The sequence below is a fragment of the Carex rostrata genome, chromosome 5 (genome assembly GCF_964058835.1).
Source record: "Carex rostrata chromosome 5, lpCarRost1.2, whole genome shotgun sequence".
In the NCBI taxonomy this organism is placed as follows: domain Eukaryota; kingdom Viridiplantae; phylum Streptophyta; class Magnoliopsida; order Poales; family Cyperaceae; genus Carex; species Carex rostrata.
In genome coordinates, this window is record NC_135922.1 from 11,565,002 (window position 1) to 11,585,526 (window position 20,525).

Genomic DNA, 20,525 nt, shown 5'->3' on the forward strand with positions numbered 1-20,525 from the left:
AAATTTTTTGAAACGAAAATTACAAAATTAGAAATCCTTCTAATTTTGAAAGGTCATTTTAAGGTGCTTCCAATTTTAAAACTCTCTCTAGACCATGTATTAATTTCAGTTTTATTTTATGTTATTTGGTATAGATTGTGATTCTTACAAAGGCATTGTAGTTGTATATATATCTTGAATTGATTAATTGAGTCATTATTGTACCCTCCGGTGCCTCTTTTGACAACATTAATTGAATTCATTATATAAAAGAAAATTAAGTGTACATTTAATGGAAGCAATCATTCATCGGCCCTCCGGAAGATAATGATTGTTGAAATTTTATGTACAATTTAGTAATATTAAAGTATAGTGATGATTATTATGATTAAAACATATGTCAATAATGTCGGCCCTCCGGAAGGCATGTTGTCAATATGTTATTGAATCATCAATACTTTATTATTGCGCCAAAGTATCATAAGAAGTTAATTCTTTTGCCCTCCGGTAATCAATTAATGGAAATCGATATTTTGTTAAGATGGTTAAATTTAGCCTTTGTTTGAACATAATTTATAAAATTCAGAATTTATTTTGCTAAATCGTGGTTGTTTTGTGTGTTTTTTGTTCGAAATTTTCAGCTAGCATTACTACTAGCCTAAAAGACATTCCGATGTTAAATGGTACCAATTTCAAGTTTTGGCAAGAGAGTGTTATGATAACTCTCGGTGTCATGGATTTAGACTTAGCACTCAGAATAGATCGTCCCAAAATTACTGATACCTCAACCGAAAAAGAGATAAGGGTTGAGGAAAAGTGGGATAGATCTAATAGAGTGAGTCTAATGATTATGAAAAGGTCCATTCCAGAGGCATTTAGAGGCTCGATTTCTGATACGATTACTAATGCTAAGGAATTTTTGGCTGAAGTTGAGACAAGGTTTGTCAAGAATGAAAAGTCTGAAATTGGTACACTCTTGACCAAACTTGTCTCAATGAAGTATAAAGATAAGGGAAGTATTAGGGAGTACATCATGGAGATGTCTAACGTTGTTTCAAAGCTAAGGGCACTTAAGTTGGAGATCTCTGATGATCTTTTAGTGCACTTAGTATTGATATCCCTTCCTCCACACTTTGGACAGTTTAGGGTGAGCTACAATTGTCAAAAGGACAAATGGCCACTCAATGAACTCATCTCCCATTGTGTGGAAGAAGAGGAAAGACTGAAACAACACAAGACAGAAAGTGCACATGTTGCTACTACTTCCAAATCTAAGGCCTTAGCAAAGCGTAAAAGATTTGATCAGACTAAGGATAATAAGGATGCTGCGGTGACCACCAATAAGAAACAGGATAAGGGCAAGAAAGTTGCCACTTCGGAAAATGCCTGTTACTTCTGTGGTGCGGTTGGACACAAGAAGATTCATGGCCAGAATTATCACGCTTGGCGTGCTAAGAAAGGTAAATCTCTTGTTATGGTTTGTACGGAAGTTAATTTATCTTCTGTATCTAGATATACTTGGTGGATAGATTCAGGTGCAACTACTCACATAAGTATATCTTTGCAGGGCTGCCTAAATTGCCGGAAGCCAAGTGATGATGAGAGATTCATTTTTGTGGGCGATGGCAATAAAGTTGAGGTGGAGGCTATTGAGACTTATAGATTATTGTTAAAATCAGGATTTTATTTGAATTTGTATGAGACTTTTGTTGTACCGTCTTTTAGACGTAACTTAATTTCTATTTCTGCATTGGATAAGTATGGATTTACTTGTACTTTTGGAAATGAAAACTTTAGTTTGTTTCATGATTCAAATCAAGTTGGTTCTGGTTTTCTTTCTGTTTATGATAATCTATATTCTTTGGATGTCAATAGCTAATATATTGAAACCTTGCATGTGGATACAAATAGTAAGAAAAGAAAATTAACTAATGAGAATTCGGCTACATTATGGCACAAGCGATTAGGTCACATTTCTAGACATAGAATTGAAAGACTTGTGTCAAATGACATTCTCCAACCCTTAAATTTTTCAGATTTTGGCGATTGTATTAATTGCATAAAAGGGAAACAAACCAATTTCAGAAAATATGAAGCCAATAGGTGTTCGGAAGTCTTGGAATTAATTCATACCGATATCTGTGGTCCGTTTCCAACGGCTACAAGAAATGGTCACCGGTATTTTATTAGTTTCATAGATGACTATTCAAGATATGGCTACATATATTTAATTAAAGAAAAGGCGGAAGCCCTTGACATGTTCAAAAGTTTCAAAGCGGAAGTTGAGTTACAACTTAACAAACGCATTAAGGCCATTAGATCTGACCGTGGTGGTGAATATTACGGCAGATATGATGGATCAGGTGAACAGTGTAAAGGGCCTTTTGCACATTTCATAGATGAATGCGGGATTGTGCCTCAGTATACATTGCCCGGTTCGCCGGCAATGAATGGTGTTTCTGAGAGGCGCAATCGAACGCTTAAGGACATGGTAAGAAGTATGATTAGTCGTACTACTTTACCAAAGAATCTATGGGGTGAAGCCTTAAAAACAGCAGCATATATCCTAAATAGAGTGCCCACTAAAGCAACTAACAAAACCCCATACGAGATGTGGAATGGGCGAAAGCCTAATTTGAAACATTTGCGTGTGTGGGGATGTCCAGCTGAAGCGAAGCCTTATAGGCCTCAAGAAAAGAAACTGGATGAAAGGACTGTTAGTTGTTATTTTATTGGGTATCCCGAGCGGTCAAGGGGCTATAAGTTTTACAATCCCACAGAATATTCAGTTTTTGAGACGGGAAATGCAAAAATTTTTGAGGATGTTGAGTTTGTGGGGGGAGATACAATAATGGATTTCGAATTCGAAGAGGAATGTGAAAATATTCCCACGGGTGTTGAGAGTTTTGTGGATATTGAACCCATTTTAACTCAAAATACAATTATCGAAAACGAAACCATCATTGAAGACCAAACTCAACAAGATCAAACAGCACAAAGTGAAATTCAAGAAATTCTGGATGATGTTGTTGTTGGCCAGATTGTTCAAGACAATGCTGGAAACCCTCAAGAAAATTTAGAAGTGCCAATAAGAAGGTCCACTAAAGAGAAAAGGTCTGCAATATCTTCGGATTATGTAGTTTACCTTCAAGAGCATGAGTTTGATGTTGGTATGTTAGAAAATGACCCCATAAATTTTCAACAAGCCATGAAAGACTCTAACTCTCAAAAGTGGATCGATGCCATGAATGAGGAAATAAAATCTATGGCTGACAATGACGTCTGGGAAATTGTCCCATTACCTAAAGGAACGAGACCCATTGGTTGTAAATGGATATTTAAAACCAAAAGGGATTCGAAAGGTAATGTGGAGAAATATAAGGCACGTCTTGTCGCTAAGGGTTTTACACAAAAGGAAGGCATCGATTATAAAGAGACTTTCTCTCCAGTTTCATTGAAAGACTCTTTAAGGATTATATTGGCATTAGTTGCGCATTTCGATTTAGAGCTTCATCAGATGGATGTTAAGACAGCGTTTCTTAATGGTGACATTGAGGAAACAATCTATATGGTGCAACCAGAAAACTATGTGTCGGGAGACGCAAAGTCTATGGTATGCAAACTCAAGAAATCTATCTATGGGCTAAAGCAAGCGTCTAGGCAATGGTACTACAAATTCCACAATGTGATTATCTCATTTGGTTTTGAGGCAAATCTTGTGGATGAGTGTATATACCTCAAGTTCTGTGGGAGTAAGTTTGTGTTTCTGGTTTTATATGTGGATGACATATTGCTTGCCAGCAATGATATAAATATGTTGCATGAGACCAAGAAATTTCTGATGAAGAATTTTGAGATGAAAGATCTTGGTGATGCATCATTTGTCCTAGGGATTGAAATACTGAGGAATAGAACCCAAGGTATATTAGGTTTATCCCAAAGGAATTATATCGAAAAGGTTCTGAAAAGATATGGCATGCAAGACTGTAAACCAGGACATACCCCTGTGGCAAGAGAAGACAAATTTAGTCTCAGCCAGTGCCCAAAGAATAATTTGGAAAAGGAAGTAATGCAAAAGTATCCATATGCCTCAGTTATTAGGAGCATCATGTATGCACAAGTGTGTACGCGTCCGGATATTGCGTTCATCACTGGCATGTTGGGCAGATACTTATCAAATCCAGGTCTGGATCATTGGAAAGCAGCCAAACGGGTCTTGAGATACCTGAAGCGAACAAAAGACCACATGCTCACGTATCGGAGATCGGACAGGTTAGAGGTCATTGGGTATACCGATTCTGATTTTGGAGGATGTCAAGATAGCATGAAATCTACATCCGGCTACATTTATATGTTAGCTGAAGGGGCTGTTTCATGGAAGAGTGCTAAACAGTCACTCATAGCATCTTCCACAATGGCCACAGAATTTGTAGCATGTCATGAGGCATCGAATCATGGTGTATGGCTACGCAATTTTGTCACTAGGCTGCGTATAGTGGAGTCTATTGAGAGACCACTAAAATTGTATTGTGACAATAATTCGGCTGTGCTATACGCAAACAACAACCGAAGTTCGTCAAAGTCTAAGTACATTGACATTAAGTTCTTGGTTGTAAAAGAAAGAGTACAGAATGGTCAGTTGACAATAGAACATATAGGGACAGACTCCATGTTAGCGGATCCACTTACGAAAGGATTACCACCCAATAAGTTTGAAGAGCATGTTGCTCATATGGGAGTAATTGCTATTGAGGAAATTCAGTTTTAGTGGGAGTCCTTTTTTGGTTTATTTTGATGTTCTATTTTGTAATTTTGGATAATGAAACAAGTTATTTTTGTTATATGCATGGCATTGCAAAAGGAATTGTTGTATACATTTTGTCTCTAATTTAGTTTTTTGGACCTTACATTTGAGTATGTGATTTGCGAATTGTTTATTTGAATTTTGCATTTTACAACAAGTTTATGAAATTCGGTTTCAAGATTTTAGTGGGAGACCTAGTTAGAAATTGGCACGTAAGATCACAGTTGCGTGTAATTTCTATGCTACACATCCACATCATGATTCATGTCATTTGGTTATGTTAGTACTGAGATTATTGATGGTCTAGTCACGACTAAAATAAATGTGACGAAAGCTGCTTTAGTCCCTTGCTAATGTAATTGATGGACGGAATTGGTTTGGGAATACACAAGGATGACAGAAAAGTATGTGCGCACATAAGGTTGACAATACATAATTAAAAGAGTATAACATATTGCTCAAGTGGGAGATTGTTGGATCATAATCCAACGTTGAGCATATATGTAATATAATTATGAATTGTTTACTGTCATATATGATTGTCACAATTAAAGTGATCTAATATGGAATTAAGATATTAGACAATCTATGTATTCAATAGGATGTGGTCCATAAGTGTGTAGAACAATTTGGGCAAAGATCAAATCATTGATGGACTGATTCTGATATTTGCAATTAAGAAAACTGCCTTTTTTGAGCCCAGTGCGGGTGGTCCACCCGCACTGGATCTGAGTGCGGACGCACTCAGGAGTTAGCCAAATTCTGGATGGCTTTTGGGAGCCCAGTGCGGGTGGTTCACCCGCACTGGATCTGAGTGCGGACGCACTCAGTACTTAGCCAATTTTTGGAAACTTCAGAACAACGCAAGAAAAAAGTCCGAGCGCAGTGCGGACGCACTGAGCTCCAGTGCGGGTGGGGTTCACCCGCACTGAGGACTTAGTCAATTTTCTGAAAGTTCTGTTTGAGTCCAGTGCGGGTGGCTCACCCGCACTGAACCAGAGTGCGGACGCACTGCTATTTTAGGGGCTAAGTAAGGCGGTTATCAGGACGCTCCTTTCGACCCAGTGCGGGTGGGTCACCCGCACTGGATCTGAGTGCGGACGCACTCAGGAGTTAGCCAAATTCTGGATGGCTTTTGGGAGCCCAGTGCGGGTGGTTCACCCGCACTGGATCTGAGTGCGGACGCACTCAGTACTTAGCCAATTTTTGGAAACTTCAGAACAACGCAAGAAAAAAGTCCGAGCGCAGTGCGGACGCACTGAGCTCCAGTGCGGGTGGGGTTCACCCGCACTGAGGACTTAGTCAATTTTCTGAAAGTTCTGTTTGAGTCCAGTGCGGGTGGCTCACCCGCACTGAACCCGAGTGCGGACGCACTGCTATTTTAGGGGCTAAGTAAGGCGGTTATCAGGACGCTCCTTTCGACCCAGTGCGGGTGGGTCACCCGCACTGGACCTGAGTGCGGACGCACTCGAGTCGCCAGAAGTGTAAAACTATATATAGATGGGTCCCCAAGGCACAAGATAACTAACTCAACTCAGAATTCTTAAAAGAGGTTATTCTTAGACAGAATTTTGAGAGCCTTCTCCCTTCTTCCACCATCAAAGAATTGAGAGGAGAAATCCATTAGAAATTTGGAAAGGATTTCTCAAGGGCGATCTTGTTGCTTTGGAAGACCTAATCTAAGATCCAACCAAAAAGGGCGTGAAAGGAAAAGCTTGCAAGAGTCTTGTCTCACGCTCACGGAGACGGTTGCTTCTCCAACCTAGGGTTTGGTATTCCATGGCAAACGACATGGAATCAGGTATTGTATTCCGCACTAAAGATTATGTTTTGGGTCTCTTTGACATAGGACGGTCTTAGGTTAAGGTGGGGATTGTTTCTTCTTTCCCGAGGTGTAAGTGTTTGACCCCTAGATGAGATGTAATTGTTTGATCTCTAGATAAGGCGTAATTGTTTGGCCTTTATGATTCCCAACACCATAGACCATCAATTACTGTATTACAAGTAACTATGCCCAGTAAAAAAATATCTGAAAATATATAGTTTAGTAATTCATCTGCCTTTCTTGCGAAGTGCATCCATGAAAATATTATATGTCACAATGTTTGGTAATATCCCCTTTGAAACCATCTCTCTCAGCAGCTTCGTTGCCTTTTCTAATTTATCCATCTTGCAAAACCCATGAATAAGTGTGTTATAACAAAAAACATTAGGTTGCAGACCTCCAGAAATCATGTGATGTAGTAATTCCTCTGCCTTTTCAGGTTTTCCTTCCTTGCATAGTGCAACCATGAGAGCAGTGCAAGTCACAACATCAGGCTCATGCCCTTTTGAAACCATATGCTCCAGCATGTTCACTGCCTTGTTTATCAGTCCTTTCTTGCAAAGCCCATCTATGAGAGTTATATAGGTCACAATATTAGGTTTAAGCCCTTTAGAAGCCATATGATACAGAAGTTCCTCTGCCTTCTCAACTTCTCCTTGCTTGCACAGTGCACACAGTGCATCCATGACAACACTGTAAGTTGCAACATTTGGTTCAAGGCCATTGGAAATCATGAACTGCAGTATCTGCATTGCCTTGTCTAGCAGCCCTTTCTTGCAAAGCCCATCTATGAGAGTGGTATAGGTCACAATATTAGCTTGAAGCCCATTAGAAAACATGTAATCCAGGAGCTCCTCTGCCTTCTCAACTTCTCCTTTCTTGCACAGTGCATCCATGACAACACTGTAAGTTACAATATTCGGTTCAAGGCCATTACAAATCATGAACTGCAGTATCTTCACTGCCTTGTCGAGCAGCCCTTCCTTGATTAACTCATCTATGAGAGTGGTGTAAGTCACAATATTAGGTTGAAGCCCTTTAGAAACCATGTAATTTAGGAGTTCCTCTGCCTGGTCAATTTGTCCCATTTTACACAACCCATTCACAAGAGTGTTATAGGAAAAAATATCAGGTGTGCAGCCCAGCTTAGGCATTTTATCGAGCACTATGGTTGCAGCTTCATGGACCCTATTATCCTTACAAAGACCCATCAATAATGGATTGAAGACATCAGGATCAGCCCACGGTCCATCCTTCAGAAACCGTCCAAGGAAAACAAAAGCTAATCCGACCCGATCCATTCGGGTACAGCAGTTCATCATGATGCTATAAGTGCATACATCGGGTGAGATATGTTTATTTAGGGTCAATCGGTTAAAGAGGGACAACACAGTGGGGTAATGATTGGTCAAGTTGTTCATGCGAACCAGTGCTTTGAAGAGATAGTTGAAGGGATAGATGGAGGGTGCCAGGTCACTGCTGGCCAGCAGGCGGTCAAACAGGCCACGTACTTCAGGGACAGTGAGGGTGCCCGATCTACAGCGCTCTCTTACAAACGATTCTAATTGGTGAGTTCCCATTGCCGAGGATTACTTACTCAGTCAGTAGTACCGCAAATGGTTTCCGGATTCTTAATTGATCTAATCCTCCCCCAATCCTAAGGCTCAGGTGCAAATGTCAGCTAATTTGTGCTGATTTTGCAAGATATGAAAGGGAAAAAAACGAATACCAAGCTAATCCGAAGCAAAGTTCAGCACCTATCAACCAAAACATAGCAAATATTGTGCAAGAAATTAGCTATTTTGAAAAAACTTCGATAAGCTGAATTTAAAATTTGAAATACCAACTCTTGGTTGAACTAAAATGGGGGCGAGAGTCGAGACCAACCACAGGCAGAGAGAGGAGACGAGTGTTCCAAAGGATCTCGGTTTCGATCAAGTTGGTAACCTGAGCAGCTTTCGATTCTTCGATCCAAGGTGAGGCCGTGAGGGAAGTGGTTTCAAGTGGTAACAAAAGTAATTTAGAGCTCAGTCCAAGGCGAATTCTTATCACCTTAGGTAGCAAAAATATTCTGTTTAGATCTCTACCGTCTGATCAGAATCGGCACGACTATTTAAGTCGCATTGTGTTTTTCTCTTCGAGACGGATTGGCTAGGATTCCGATTGAACGGTTGTGAATTAAACAAAACTGTTCTGTTACCTCAGAGGATATATGGATTCATCCAAGGCTCTGAAGCACAAGCAAAATGCACCCGGGTTAGAAGAGAGAGTATAGTGCATCTCAATAGTTCAGTGTACAATTACGCTGTTAACTTTTAACGGTAAGTTAACTGCTTCTAGCATTAATCTACGTATTTTTTTCAATAAAATAATAATAATCGTATTAAAAGGAGTTAATATTTACAAATATAATATGTTTTTTTTTATTGAAAGTAACTCGTTCAATATTTTAAATGGAAGCAACTAACAGTCCCCCAACTCCAGTTCCTCAAAAATTTCTGGAGATTTTCAACTAATTTTGTAAACATCAATACTAAATCCTATAAACATCAATACTAAATCCTGTAAACTAATTCAACAAATCCTGTAAACATAAAAACGCGTGAAAGCTGTTAAAAACGCGTGAAAGCTGTTAAAAACGCGTGACAGCTATTGGGGACCACCTTCTGTGAACATACACATAATATCCTGTAAACATACACATATTATCCTGTAAACATACACATGTTATCCTATAAACATACAAATATAATTCTGTAAACATTACCTTTTATTTCTGTGAACATACACATAATATCCTGTAAACATACACATATTATCCTGTAAACATACACATATTATTCTATAAACATACACATATAATTATGTAAACATACATAGTTTATTTAAAATTATAGCAGTTGAAATTATGGCAGTTGTGGTAGTTAAAAACGCGTCAGAACTAAGCTAAAAAATGAAAACTTTTATAGACGGGGATTTTTGGGGGACTGTAGACATTATCTTTTCTCATTTTAAATTACGCATCGAAATGATAATATTTTCATAATTATATGTTAAAAGCACAAGTGATTGTTATTACTAGCTTTAAGTACTACAATTTGGTTGAAAAAATTAAGTTATTGGAGATATGTGCAAAAAGAAAAAAGAAAAAACCTTGGTAAGTTAAAAAAAAGTTCCTCTTTTGTTGGAAAAATTAAAAATTTCCTGTATTTTGTTAGACGGAAATGAGAGAAAAAACTGTTCATCTTTTCTTTGTTTGATGTTACGATATATTATTATCTTGGTTTTAAATTCTTTCCAGCCTGAGTACATGAATGTTACCTAAATGCTTTGCACATGAAAAGAAAAAACAAGCTTACAAAGGTTAATGATATCTTTAATTTTGCTATTGCTAGGTCAAAGACCTACTTATATCTCCTGATTTGGTGTAGCACCCGAAATTTTTAAATATACCATTTTAAGAAAATAAATAAACCAAAACACCATCGGTGGCTGGATTTAATAAAAATAGCATGGCCGCTTTGGCGCGAAGCGGGTACCCTGAACGTGGCCGCTATGGTGGGAATCGGCCACTATATTGGGCCGGCTTTAGGCCCAGCGGGGTGGCCGCTTTGGGGGGTAGCGGCCAGGGCCGCTTCCTGGGGTAGAGGGCACCCTGATAAAATATATATATATATACAGAGTTGTATTATTGAGGAGAGAGATATTCATTTGACGCACAGAGGTCATATGCCACTAGTGCCGCTTCACCCTGTTGTTTGTTTTTGTACTTTTTTTTACTCTAGTGTTGTCATATACTGTGATTTGTTATATCATGATGCTTATCTTTCTTTCATGTTGTTATTTATTGTACTATTTTGCTTTTATCTTTCATCATTTTTCGTCACAGTAAATCTGAACGTAACGATTTGTAAAACAAACAATAAAACAACAAATAAATCACAAATAAATCAAAACAAACAATAATAGTGCGCCTAAATAGGTGTATGCATGTTAATACAATAAACGAGTAAACAAACAATAAATCACAAATCTAAACTTGACCGTCGGATAAAAATACATTGCTTGCCTCTTTCTCAACCTGAAAATTTAATAACAAAAATGTATTGTTACTCCTCTTTCTCAACCTGAAAATTTAATAACAAAAATGTATGAGTTAACTACCTCGTGCATCTCGAGCAGCTCTATTTTGTTGTTCTTGTGTATCCCGGCGAGTCTGATGTCCTCTCCTTCTATTATGAAGTAAATCAAGCCACATCGGAATCCTATTAACTCGCCTTCGACCCAAGGTAATATTTTTGTCATTTGGAACAAGGATTGGGCCTTCATTTTCCGGCCAATCAGACTGATTGTCATACACATGCCATTCACCCAGCCATGTGTTGATAAGTGTCTGTATGTGGTAGTAGTAATGTATAAACCTTCCAGGGTCAATGCCACGGAGACGGCACACTGCCAGAACATGAGAACACGGTATTCTGTTTAATTGCGGCTTCTGGCATGTGCATGTAACCGTGTTCTCATCCATGATTACCACCGTGTATTTATAATTCGCTTTGGTAGACCGGCCAGAAGCGTCTTTCATGTATGCATTAACTTTCTCTTGTGTGGATGTTATCTCAAACTCGTTCCAGTTGCCAAATCCACTGAGTGTCGTCATAGATTGTGACCTCCCGCACCGTTTGTTAATCAACTACGAAAAATACATTGCTTGAAATTAATAAAAATTACAAAAATAAAATAATTTAATTAAAATAACATACCTCGTGCACACGACATGAGAACTGTTGACCCTGGCTTGCTTCAAATTGTGATTTTGCCCTCCTTTGAGCAAACCATTGCTGACATTTGTAAAACGTGTCCTCAATTATTGCTGCTACCGGCAACCTACGAGAAGATCTAAAAACATTATTGAGCGACTCGGACCCGTTCGTCGTCATAATTCCCCAACGGAAACCCCCATCCAACGCCTGGAATATCTTCCATGGTTTAGGACATTCGTTCTCATCTTGATTTAGATACTTACCCACACCATCCAACCAATTCAGAGCCCGATCACATACATCTCCCATTGCTTGCATTCCTTGCTCATATCTCCTCATCTTTCTCTTCGCCACACATATCCTGAAGTACTTGATTGCTTCTTCATTGCAATGATTCTTTTTCATATTTTCTGCTATGTGAGTAGCACAAAGACGGTGAACGCACTCATCCTCATCTTCCTCATTCCATCCCAGATCATCCTGTCGAAACACCTTTTTTATGCCCTTACCCCTATCAGTGATGACACACACAAACCTGGAGCGAATTACATTGCGCCTCAACCATTGCATGAACCATGCACAATCTTCAAAATTCTCTGTATCTACCAATGAAAAAGCCAACGGGAGGAGCTGATTTTCTGCATCGTACCCGGTTGCAATCAACATTTTACCTTTGTACCGGCCTGCTAAGAAACAGGCATCAACAGTGATGACAGGTCTCAGGTGTTGGAAAGCCTCTATGCATGGTCCAAATGCCCAAGCCGCCCTATTAAAGTACATGTAAGGTCCAGGCTCACCAGTTGGATATGAGGTAACATCAAACAATGTACCTGGATTTTTTCGCTTAATTGCCTCCAATAAGGGGACTATAAGCGCATATGACCCCTCCCAACTACCAAATTGGCGGGCAATTGCCAACTCCCTTCCACGCCACAATTTATTGTACGCTGGTACCTAACCGTTGTACGTTTGTGCACAAGCTATTCTGACAGAAGTGATACTTAAATCTACGTCATTTCTCATGTGCGCCGAGATGCAATCGGCAACCATAGCAGCGGTCAACTGTGCATGATCTATTCTTGTGGCATCCGCATGACAAACATGTTTTGTTGGGCACTTGGATACTTTCCATTGTGTACCAAAACCAGTGACCCTTGCATTAATGTACCAACCACATCTGGGGTCCTTGCACTTGAACCTAATCCGTTGTTTGTCACTGTGCGTATTCTTAATCTCTTTATTACAAAAAATGTGAAACTTGTAAATTGCAGCTTTCATTTTCTCCTTTGAATCATAGGTTTGTCCCTCTGACAATTCATTTTCAAACTCTGCATGTCTACCAAATAACCCCACATTTGCTTCCTGAAAACCTGACAGGTCATTGAAAGCTGCAATCGGGTGCTCAACCCCGCGACCCATTATCCGAAACCCTTTATCAACCTTGAATTTTTTTGTCTGCCCGAGCACAGGCCTCGTATCTGCTGTGTCACTGTGATCGCTCATGCAATCAGGATCAACATCCCCCCAATTTTCCTCTGCCTCTTGTATTTCCGGATCCACCGTCTCCTCAGTTTCCTCCGGATCACAAGGCTGGGCTCGGGATCGATGGGAGTGCTGACTATTAGACGGTAGGTCCCTCTGGACTGGGGCTTGACTACTCTCAGGCATGTCAATCGGCAAAGGGATTCGGGACCGACGGGAGGGCCGACTAGTAGACCGTCGGCCCTCCTGAACTGGGGCATTACTACTTTCAGGCATGTCAATCTGGAAAGGGGGTTGGGACACTGGACTTGAGGAGGTTGAGGCATTAGCCCGAATAGCACCCCGGATTAACCTTGCAAGGGGGTTAGGACGCTGGACTCGGTTAATCTCCACAAAGAGTTCAATTATCTTGTATCCACCCCCAGAAAAACTAATTGTCTGGTTGTACAGTACCTGCCAGACTCCATCATTCTGAACAGGAAAAAGTTGGAACCAAGTTTGGCCTGAACCAGTGGGCATGCTAATTTTGGCCTGAATATCAAGGTCATATCGATCCTGATTCAATCCGAGGTTCTGAGAAATAATCAATTTCAGAACCAACAAATCAGTACCCGAGATTACAGGTATCACAGAAACAGGCCCGATACTGTAATAAACCCCATTAGGGCCTATTAAAATCTCACCACCAGTGTAAATAGATACCATAAAAGTCATTTGGTATGAGTATAAGAAAACCTAAAATTAAAAATTAATTAAATTAATTATAAATACTAATTTTTTTTTTATAAGAAAGAAAATAAAATACTTACAGCTGAAGCGGCACTAGTGGCATATGACCTCTGTGCGTCAAATGAATATCTCTCTCCTCAATAATACAACTCTGTATATATATATATTTTATCAGGGTGCCCTCTACCTCAGGAAGCGGCCCTGGCCGCTACCCCCCAAAGCGGCCACCCCGCTGGGCCTAAAGCCGGCCCAATATAGTGGCCGATTCCCACCATAGCGGCCACGTTCAGGGTACCCGCTTCGCGCCAAAGCGGCCATGCTATTTTTATTAAATCCAGCCACCGATGGTGTTTTGGTTTATTTATTTTCTTAAAATGGTATATTTAAAAATTTCGGGTGTAGCACAGATGGGTATGTACTTGTACACTTTTGGCACTAATTTTAACCAATAAAAAAAAAAAAAAATCGGCAAAAGCTAAACTAAACTCGAGTAACCTGTCATTTATAACCAGAGTTTGACAGAATAAACCCCATGAACCTCAACCCGATCCGCAAAGAAGTCTAAAAGAACACAAAAACGAAACTTAGACTGGACAACAAGATAAGATCAGTATCACAATGCAAATCAGTAGAAAGATTTGGCAATGTTAGATCTTCTAAAGTAGTTCATACTTCAAAAAGCATAAAATCAACCAAGAATGAACTTAAATTTGCCCATTTTTTTTTTAAATTAAGCTCATCTTTCTTCTCTTTTTATACCGAAATGTAAAATTCTTCAATCATTTGATCATCCTTCTCTCTCGTCCTCTTTTTTGCCAAATAACACCTCAATGTCCTCCAAATTCCTTCCTCTCGTCTCCGGCAAACAAAAGTAAACGAAAACAAATGCAAAACTGACGATCATGGCATAGATATAAAAGGTCCAGGCAATGGAAATGACATTGCACATCGATATAAAAGACATGGCAACTACACCACAAACAACCCTATTTACGGCTATTGCTAATCCCATCCCTTGTGCCCTTAATTTCAGAGGAATTGTCTCAGAACTATAGGCCATGGTAACAGGCCCCAATCCTGCCGAGAAACACCCGACATAGCTTAAGACTGCCATGATACAAACTACAACTATCCATGTAGGAGCTGTTACAAAATCACCCACCATATGCAACCCTGAACCAAGCATAACTAGTGAAGCTGCCATGCCAGCTGTGCTTGAGAGAAGCAATGGTCTCCGGCCGACTCGGTCAGAGAGAAACATGGGAACAGATATTAGTGCTGTTTTTGTTAATCCAACTACCATTGTTGTACCTAACAAGTATGTGTTAGATCTCATGCCAGCTTTTTCGAATATTCGCGGGCTATACAAAACCACTGTGTCAATACCAGATGCTTGTTCTAAGAACTGCAATGCCAGGACAGTGATTATGATTCGGCGGACAGCAGGGGTTGGTGCAATAATTATTTCTCTCCATATATTTTTAGCATGGTGGTATTTCTGTGTCGGAACAAATTCATCTGTGTTTTCTCTCGGTATCCCAGCCTTTTCTTTTATCTCTATTAGTTGTGCTTCAGCCTCCTCTTGTGAGCCTGATATTTGTGTCAGTACCTGTGTTTTCCAAGTTGAGTCCAAATTTTAATGATAGATAAAAGAGCATATTGAATTTATGAATACAGATACAAGTATATTCTGTATATTATGACACACATATGGAAATTAATATGTAACATTTCGAAGTCCAAACTTGTAGTATAATTAAAATACATAATAATTTTCTATTATATTAATACATAATGTCAGATGCATTTATCCTAGCAACAATAGATCTTTGTTGAAGGCACATATAAAGGGGCAATTGACTGATTTATTGAAAGACTGATGTCTTTCTCTTCAACTTAAATTGTAAAAGAAAAAGAAACAAAAGATACTACAAGGCTTTGTCCCCAGCACATACGTGGGACCCAACTTAAAAGTCGATTTAACCCAAAAAGTAATAATGGTTATGCAAGTAAGTGGTTGTTATGTGCGTAGCATTACCTCTCGAGCTTTCCCAAGTTGTCCTTTCATGACGAGCCAACGAGGAGACTCCGGCATGGCAAAAGTACCAAAACCAAGAAGTATTGCTGGTACTGATCCCAATGCAAACATTAGGCGCCAGCTGAACTGTACCGAGAGATAGGCAAATGCAAAATTGGAGACATATCCAAGGAGGAGACCAGCATTGACTGCCACCTCTGGTAGTGCTGTGAGAAAGCCACGTGTCGCTGCGGGTGAGACCTCTGCTACATAAACTCGTGCTACAACCATGTATCCGATGGCAATCCCTGAAAGAAATCACCAAATATTGCAAGATAATTAAGAACCTTGTTCAATGGTAATTTAAATATGGCCAAACATTCTTTCTGATTTGACAAAAATAAGTTTAACAAAACTGTCAAATCCAATTTTAGTTTAGCAAAAAATGACTAAATTGACCTTGTAGGACTAAATTGCACACTTGTTATGGCTCAGCCTCACAATGTGTGCACAGACTATACCAGGAACAGTAGGAGACAGCCAAACCATTATAATTTAATAACTGCTTCAAGTTTTGAGGATCATATGTTATTACTTCTACTTTTCACAAAATTGGTGACACCAAAATACCTGTAACAAATCGCCCAACCATGATCCAGAAATAGTTATTTGCAGCACATGTTATGAGAGGGCCCACAAAATATATGACAGAGGTTAGCAAGAGAGTGTTGCGGCGGCCGATGTAGTCTGAGGTCCAGCCGGCAGTGAGGGAGCCGGCAAGGGAGTAGAGGTGGACAATCCCTGCTAAAATCTCGATTTGCACGTCAGTAATCTCAAGGTCATCTTGTATAAATATTAGCGCACCACTCATAACACCTATGTCTGCACATAAAATCATTAAACATACATAGAATTAAGCAAATAACTACAGTAATTTGAACCCTTATGCTTGAGCCTGCTTTTTCTCTCGTGTTCCACTGTGGATAATTTGTTAATTTCCTACTGATTCTGCTCACTCAATAACCAAACCATTTATGTAGAACTAAATTATTTGGTAAGAATTTATCACAGGTGTTACTGAGGAGCTTACTTCTAATTTAATTTATCAAGAACCACTCAAGCAAATTACAATTTTATCAGTGTCGAAAAAAATAGACACTGGTATTTTGGAAAAAACAACCCTCATTTTTTACCAAAAAAGATTGACATCTTTTTTTTTTCGATGTAGCTAAATTAGCACTACCAATCAATTTGCCTTTGGCCAAAGTAGGGTGAAAGTGAAGATGCAGTTAACATCAGCAACTGGTACGTGAACCACTAACGCCCAAAGGAACTTTTTTTTTTTTTTTTGCAAAGGGATGATACGGCAACTTGTTTATTTATTTATTTTGAAACAAGTAGTCAGTGACACCAGCTTTCAGTAATAAAAGCTTAGCAAACAATATCACAGAGTCTGACTCTAAATCAGTCCCAGACAATATCAGATCCTAAGAAAAAAACCTCCAGTATTGTTATGTGCTCCCTATTTCAGGGAAGGGTATGAAAATATGGCTACTTAAATTTGGCTCAGGGACTTTCATTGTTATTTTTAACAGGGGGTAATGCTTCTTTTTGTACATGTTTTAGTTTGTTCTTATTTCTTATCAAAGGGAATGATGAAATAGATTTCTTAGAGATTTTTCTTACTGTATCCAGCAAGAAGTGAAGCAATAGATGCTATCATAGCAGACGCAAAAGCATATTTGTTATTCGGAGGCTTCTTGAACTTTGATGATAAAAGGGGTGGCTCAGTGTTGTCTCTGAGGTGCTTTCTTCTGATTTCTCCATCTCCTTTAGAGAACTGAACTAATTTTATTAATGAAAGGCTCCAAAATTGTTTTGCGTATTAGAAGCTTCAATGAGTTATTATGATACTCGTGGAATCTTCCCTCCAACTTGCGTTCATTAGAATTTAGAGGTCTGATGATTCAGCGATGTACTATTTATTATATCTGATATTACAAATTAGAGAATATATTCTCTGCCTTTTTCTTTTCATTTTTTGGTATCGCTTTTCATAAAGCAGGAAAGCTTAGTGATCCTCTTCCACATCCACAATTTATGTTCATAGTAATTTTTTGCCATCTATTCTTTTTTAACAAGAAAGACTAATTATGTTCATATTAAAGGTGCGGAATGAATATATTATTTTTTTCTAAGAAAGATATGCGTCAAACTGAAATAATGGAGCTCAAATTTTAGGAAGAATACTAAAATTACTAAAAGAATGGGTTTTTACTGACAAATGCTAAAAAGGTAAATTGTTAATTAGAAATATTCTACATAGATATTGACAAAAAGGGAAAGAAATAAAAAGGCTGCAGCAGGTAAACTACCCGGAGGGCCGGAGTAGGTGACTGACAGTCAGTTTTTTTTGTTTTTCAGTTGCACGGGTTCCATTATAGCATAGGAGCACCTAGTTGTTCCCGGTCACAAATTCCCTATACCTGTCTAACTACCACCATATGGAACCACTAACTATCATGAGGACCGCAACTAGATGAGTAACTGACAGCACAAGTGGCAAATTCTATTTTTTTTGTAAAATTTGTTCATCCTTAAAATATCAAGTATGCAACAAAGTCCGATTATTTATGTTACAAAGTATTCATAAAATACACACAAACATGTGTTGGGGACCACTACCTATCTCAGGACCACTATCTACCTGCCTTGGGGAGGGACCACTACATTGGGACCAATAACAACCTTGGAGACCGCAATATCTCTTGAAAGCGACATTGACGGAGACCACAAGCGCAAAACCAAAGAGAACCGGATGCGTGACGTGGAACAAACTAAGTATTCATTTATTTATTTATTTATTATATAACATATCATCTCTATAGAATAATAATTCATCCCTCCTCCATGGAATTTAACTACCAATTGGTTGGACGAAAGATGAGTCTGATTGTTGTCAACAAAGCCTGAAACATCAATGGAAAAATATAGATGGAAAAACTAAACAGAACAACAAGTGAAAGCAAAAGCAAATAATTCAAAAACAAATATACAACTATGATTAACAAGTACGTACGTCAAAGTTTTAAACAGCACTGCTTGGAAAAACTCGTGATGCAACACATCAATATCCTTAATCCCATACTTTATCTTACAAATGGATGTTTAATACAAAGCCAAGTGATACCCCCAAAAAAATTGCATCAGAAATAAAACTAGAATTTGCAACCTAAAACTACCACCCAACTGGGTTCTAATATATATTTTTTTTAACTATTGCAATCCATTTTTGTCGTGTTCTCACTCTCAATTAGATCACTCAAAAGAGCAAAACATGATTTGAACAAGCAAAATCGAACAATTTATCGAAACTGGTAAAGATACAATCTGCGGCGAAGCCGAGAGAGAAGAGATAAATCTCAAGAGTTGATAGCAGAATTCATAAAAGTGACCTAATACATGGATTCTATATATAAAGGAGATAATCTCCCAACAAACATCTAATTTGGTTACTTCTGTGGTCCTATTAATTCTCCACTTGCCACATCAGCTTATGCGTCAGACAGCCTGCTGAGCTGTTATAACGGCTTCTTCACCAAACTGCGCCTCTTCATCTTCGTTTCCTTCATCTCCGGTTCTCTCCAGTCCTGACAATTCCAGGCCCACTTCACAGTGTTTGGACGTTTCAACGGTTGTCGGTAATTTTAGATAGCAGGTCCTGAATTTCTGCCCGCCGCCCTGACCCAACTGCCCCGATCTCTTCTCCCTCCTTCTATTCCCTGGAGTGAGTCAAAATTGGACTCAGTTATCCCCAATTCTCCTCTCGCTTCTCACTATTTTGTTCTTAAACAAATCTGCACTGCATGCATAGCATTCACCTACAAACATAATAAAAGAAAATATATTAGAGGTATCCTGCTGATGAAAAACTTAATATGCCACATTCTTTGGGATAAAGCAGCAACTTTCATAATTGCATGTACTTTGTAAATTCACAATCAATTAACCAAAAGAAAATTGAAATAGTGCTTACACCTTCAATGTCATATTGAGATGGGGAGAAGCATGAAAATTAACGATATTCTTCAAATTAAAATAATATGAAGCCTTTAACATTGGACCAGCAATTAAAGTTTGAATGGTATTCAAATGTAAGAATAATATTCACTAGAAAAGCACAACAATACTACCTTTGTTGTAGAGATGTATCTTTTGAAGAACAAGCAACCACTGAAAAAGCCACGTGTGAGGCTCGAAGATCTTTTCGCGCATCATAAAGGTGAAACACAGTCTAAATCAGGACTACAAAGCTTATTTGCACTTATTATAATTATATATTGCAGTTTGGTACCTGATCTTTATATTTGACAAATGTATAAACTACTTATAAGTGACTTCTGCAAAGTATACCAAACACTTCATTACTATAAAGTATAAACTGAATCTAAGCATTAAACAAAAATTAGATCAGAAAAGAAATGACATCACTGTATATAGGGACAAACTCATCTCCATGGCAATCATGAGCAACATTATAATTGACTTAACTGACTTCACCATCTCAAGGTTTGCAAAGGCACTTGTACGGTTGTACCAAAAGACTCTGATGAGTAATCCAGGAATTTCTCTGCCTTGTCAATTTGCTCCGCCTTACACAGCCCATTCATAAGAGCGTTAGGAGACGAGATTGGGTGTGCAACCCAACTTTGTCGAGCACTATGGCTGCAACTTCATGGATCCTATTACCCTTACAAAGACCTTCAGTAATGGATTGAAGACACCAGGTTCAGTCCTCGGTCCGTCCTTAAGAAACCGTCCAAGTAAAACAAAAGTCAATCTGACCTGATTTAGTCGGGTATAAATAACAGTCAATCAAGATATTATACGTGTAGACATTGGTGATATCTGTTTAGTTTGGGCCAA

General features: G+C 38.8%; 3 protein-coding genes across 3 annotated transcripts; all 3 read right to left on the minus strand.

Annotated features, from left to right (window-relative positions):
- Nucleotides 1-6,774: 6,774 nt before the first annotated feature.
- Nucleotides 6,775-8,584, minus strand: LOC144554512 (uncharacterized). The gene is made up of 2 exons (XM_078302826.1): nt 8,496-8,584; nt 6,775-8,365 (listed from the first exon to the last, which is right to left on the minus strand). The coding sequence occupies exon 2, from the start codon at nt 8,186-8,188 to the stop codon at nt 6,836-6,838; it is 1,353 nt and encodes a 450-aa protein (XP_078158952.1). The 5' UTR covers nt 8,189-8,365; nt 8,496-8,584; the 3' UTR covers nt 6,775-6,835.
- A 1,977-nt stretch (nt 8,585-10,561) lies between these two features.
- On the minus strand, nt 10,562-12,301 carry LOC144554661 (uncharacterized). The gene is made up of 3 exons (XM_078302978.1): nt 11,372-12,301; nt 10,773-11,301; nt 10,562-10,689 (listed from the first exon to the last, which is right to left on the minus strand). Exons 1-3 carry the CDS (start codon nt 12,149-12,151, stop codon nt 10,685-10,687), a joined length of 1,314 nt encoding a protein of 437 aa, XP_078159104.1. The 5' UTR covers nt 12,152-12,301; the 3' UTR covers nt 10,562-10,684.
- A 1,507-nt stretch (nt 12,302-13,808) lies between these two features.
- On the minus strand, nt 13,809-17,478 carry LOC144554836 (polyol transporter 5-like). The gene is made up of 4 exons (XM_078303197.1): nt 17,286-17,478; nt 16,230-16,481; nt 15,621-15,907; nt 13,809-15,191 (listed from the first exon to the last, which is right to left on the minus strand). Exons 1-4 carry the CDS (start codon nt 17,320-17,322, stop codon nt 14,370-14,372), a joined length of 1,398 nt encoding a protein of 465 aa, XP_078159323.1. The 5' UTR covers nt 17,323-17,478; the 3' UTR covers nt 13,809-14,369.
- Nucleotides 17,479-20,525: the final 3,047 nt, after the last annotated feature.

What these genes read in the sequence shown, in the direction of transcription:
- LOC144554661 (XM_078302978.1), bottom strand. Translation starts at nt 12,151, where the DNA reads ATGTACTTTAATAGGGCGGCTTGGGCATTTGGACCATGCATAGAGGCT. An exon ending in TCTCATGTCGTGTGCACGAG is followed by an intron (nt 11,302 to 11,371) that starts GTATGTTATTTT and finishes TATTTTTCGTAG; the next exon opens with TTGATTAACAAACGGTGCGG.
- LOC144554512 (XM_078302826.1), bottom strand. Translation starts at nt 8,188, where the DNA reads ATGGGAACTCACCAATTAGAATCGTTTGTAAGAGAGCGCTGTAGATCG.
- LOC144554836 (XM_078303197.1), bottom strand. Translation starts at nt 17,322, where the DNA reads ATGATAGCATCTATTGCTTCACTTCTTGCTGGATACA. An exon ending in TTCACTTCTTGCTGGATACA is followed by an intron (nt 16,482 to 17,285) that starts GTAAGAAAAATC and finishes TTTTATGTGCAG; the next exon opens with ACATAGGTGTTATGAGTGGT. An exon ending in GGTTGGGCGATTTGTTACAG is followed by an intron (nt 15,908 to 16,229) that starts GTATTTTGGTGT and finishes GATTTCTTTCAG; the next exon opens with GGATTGCCATCGGATACATG.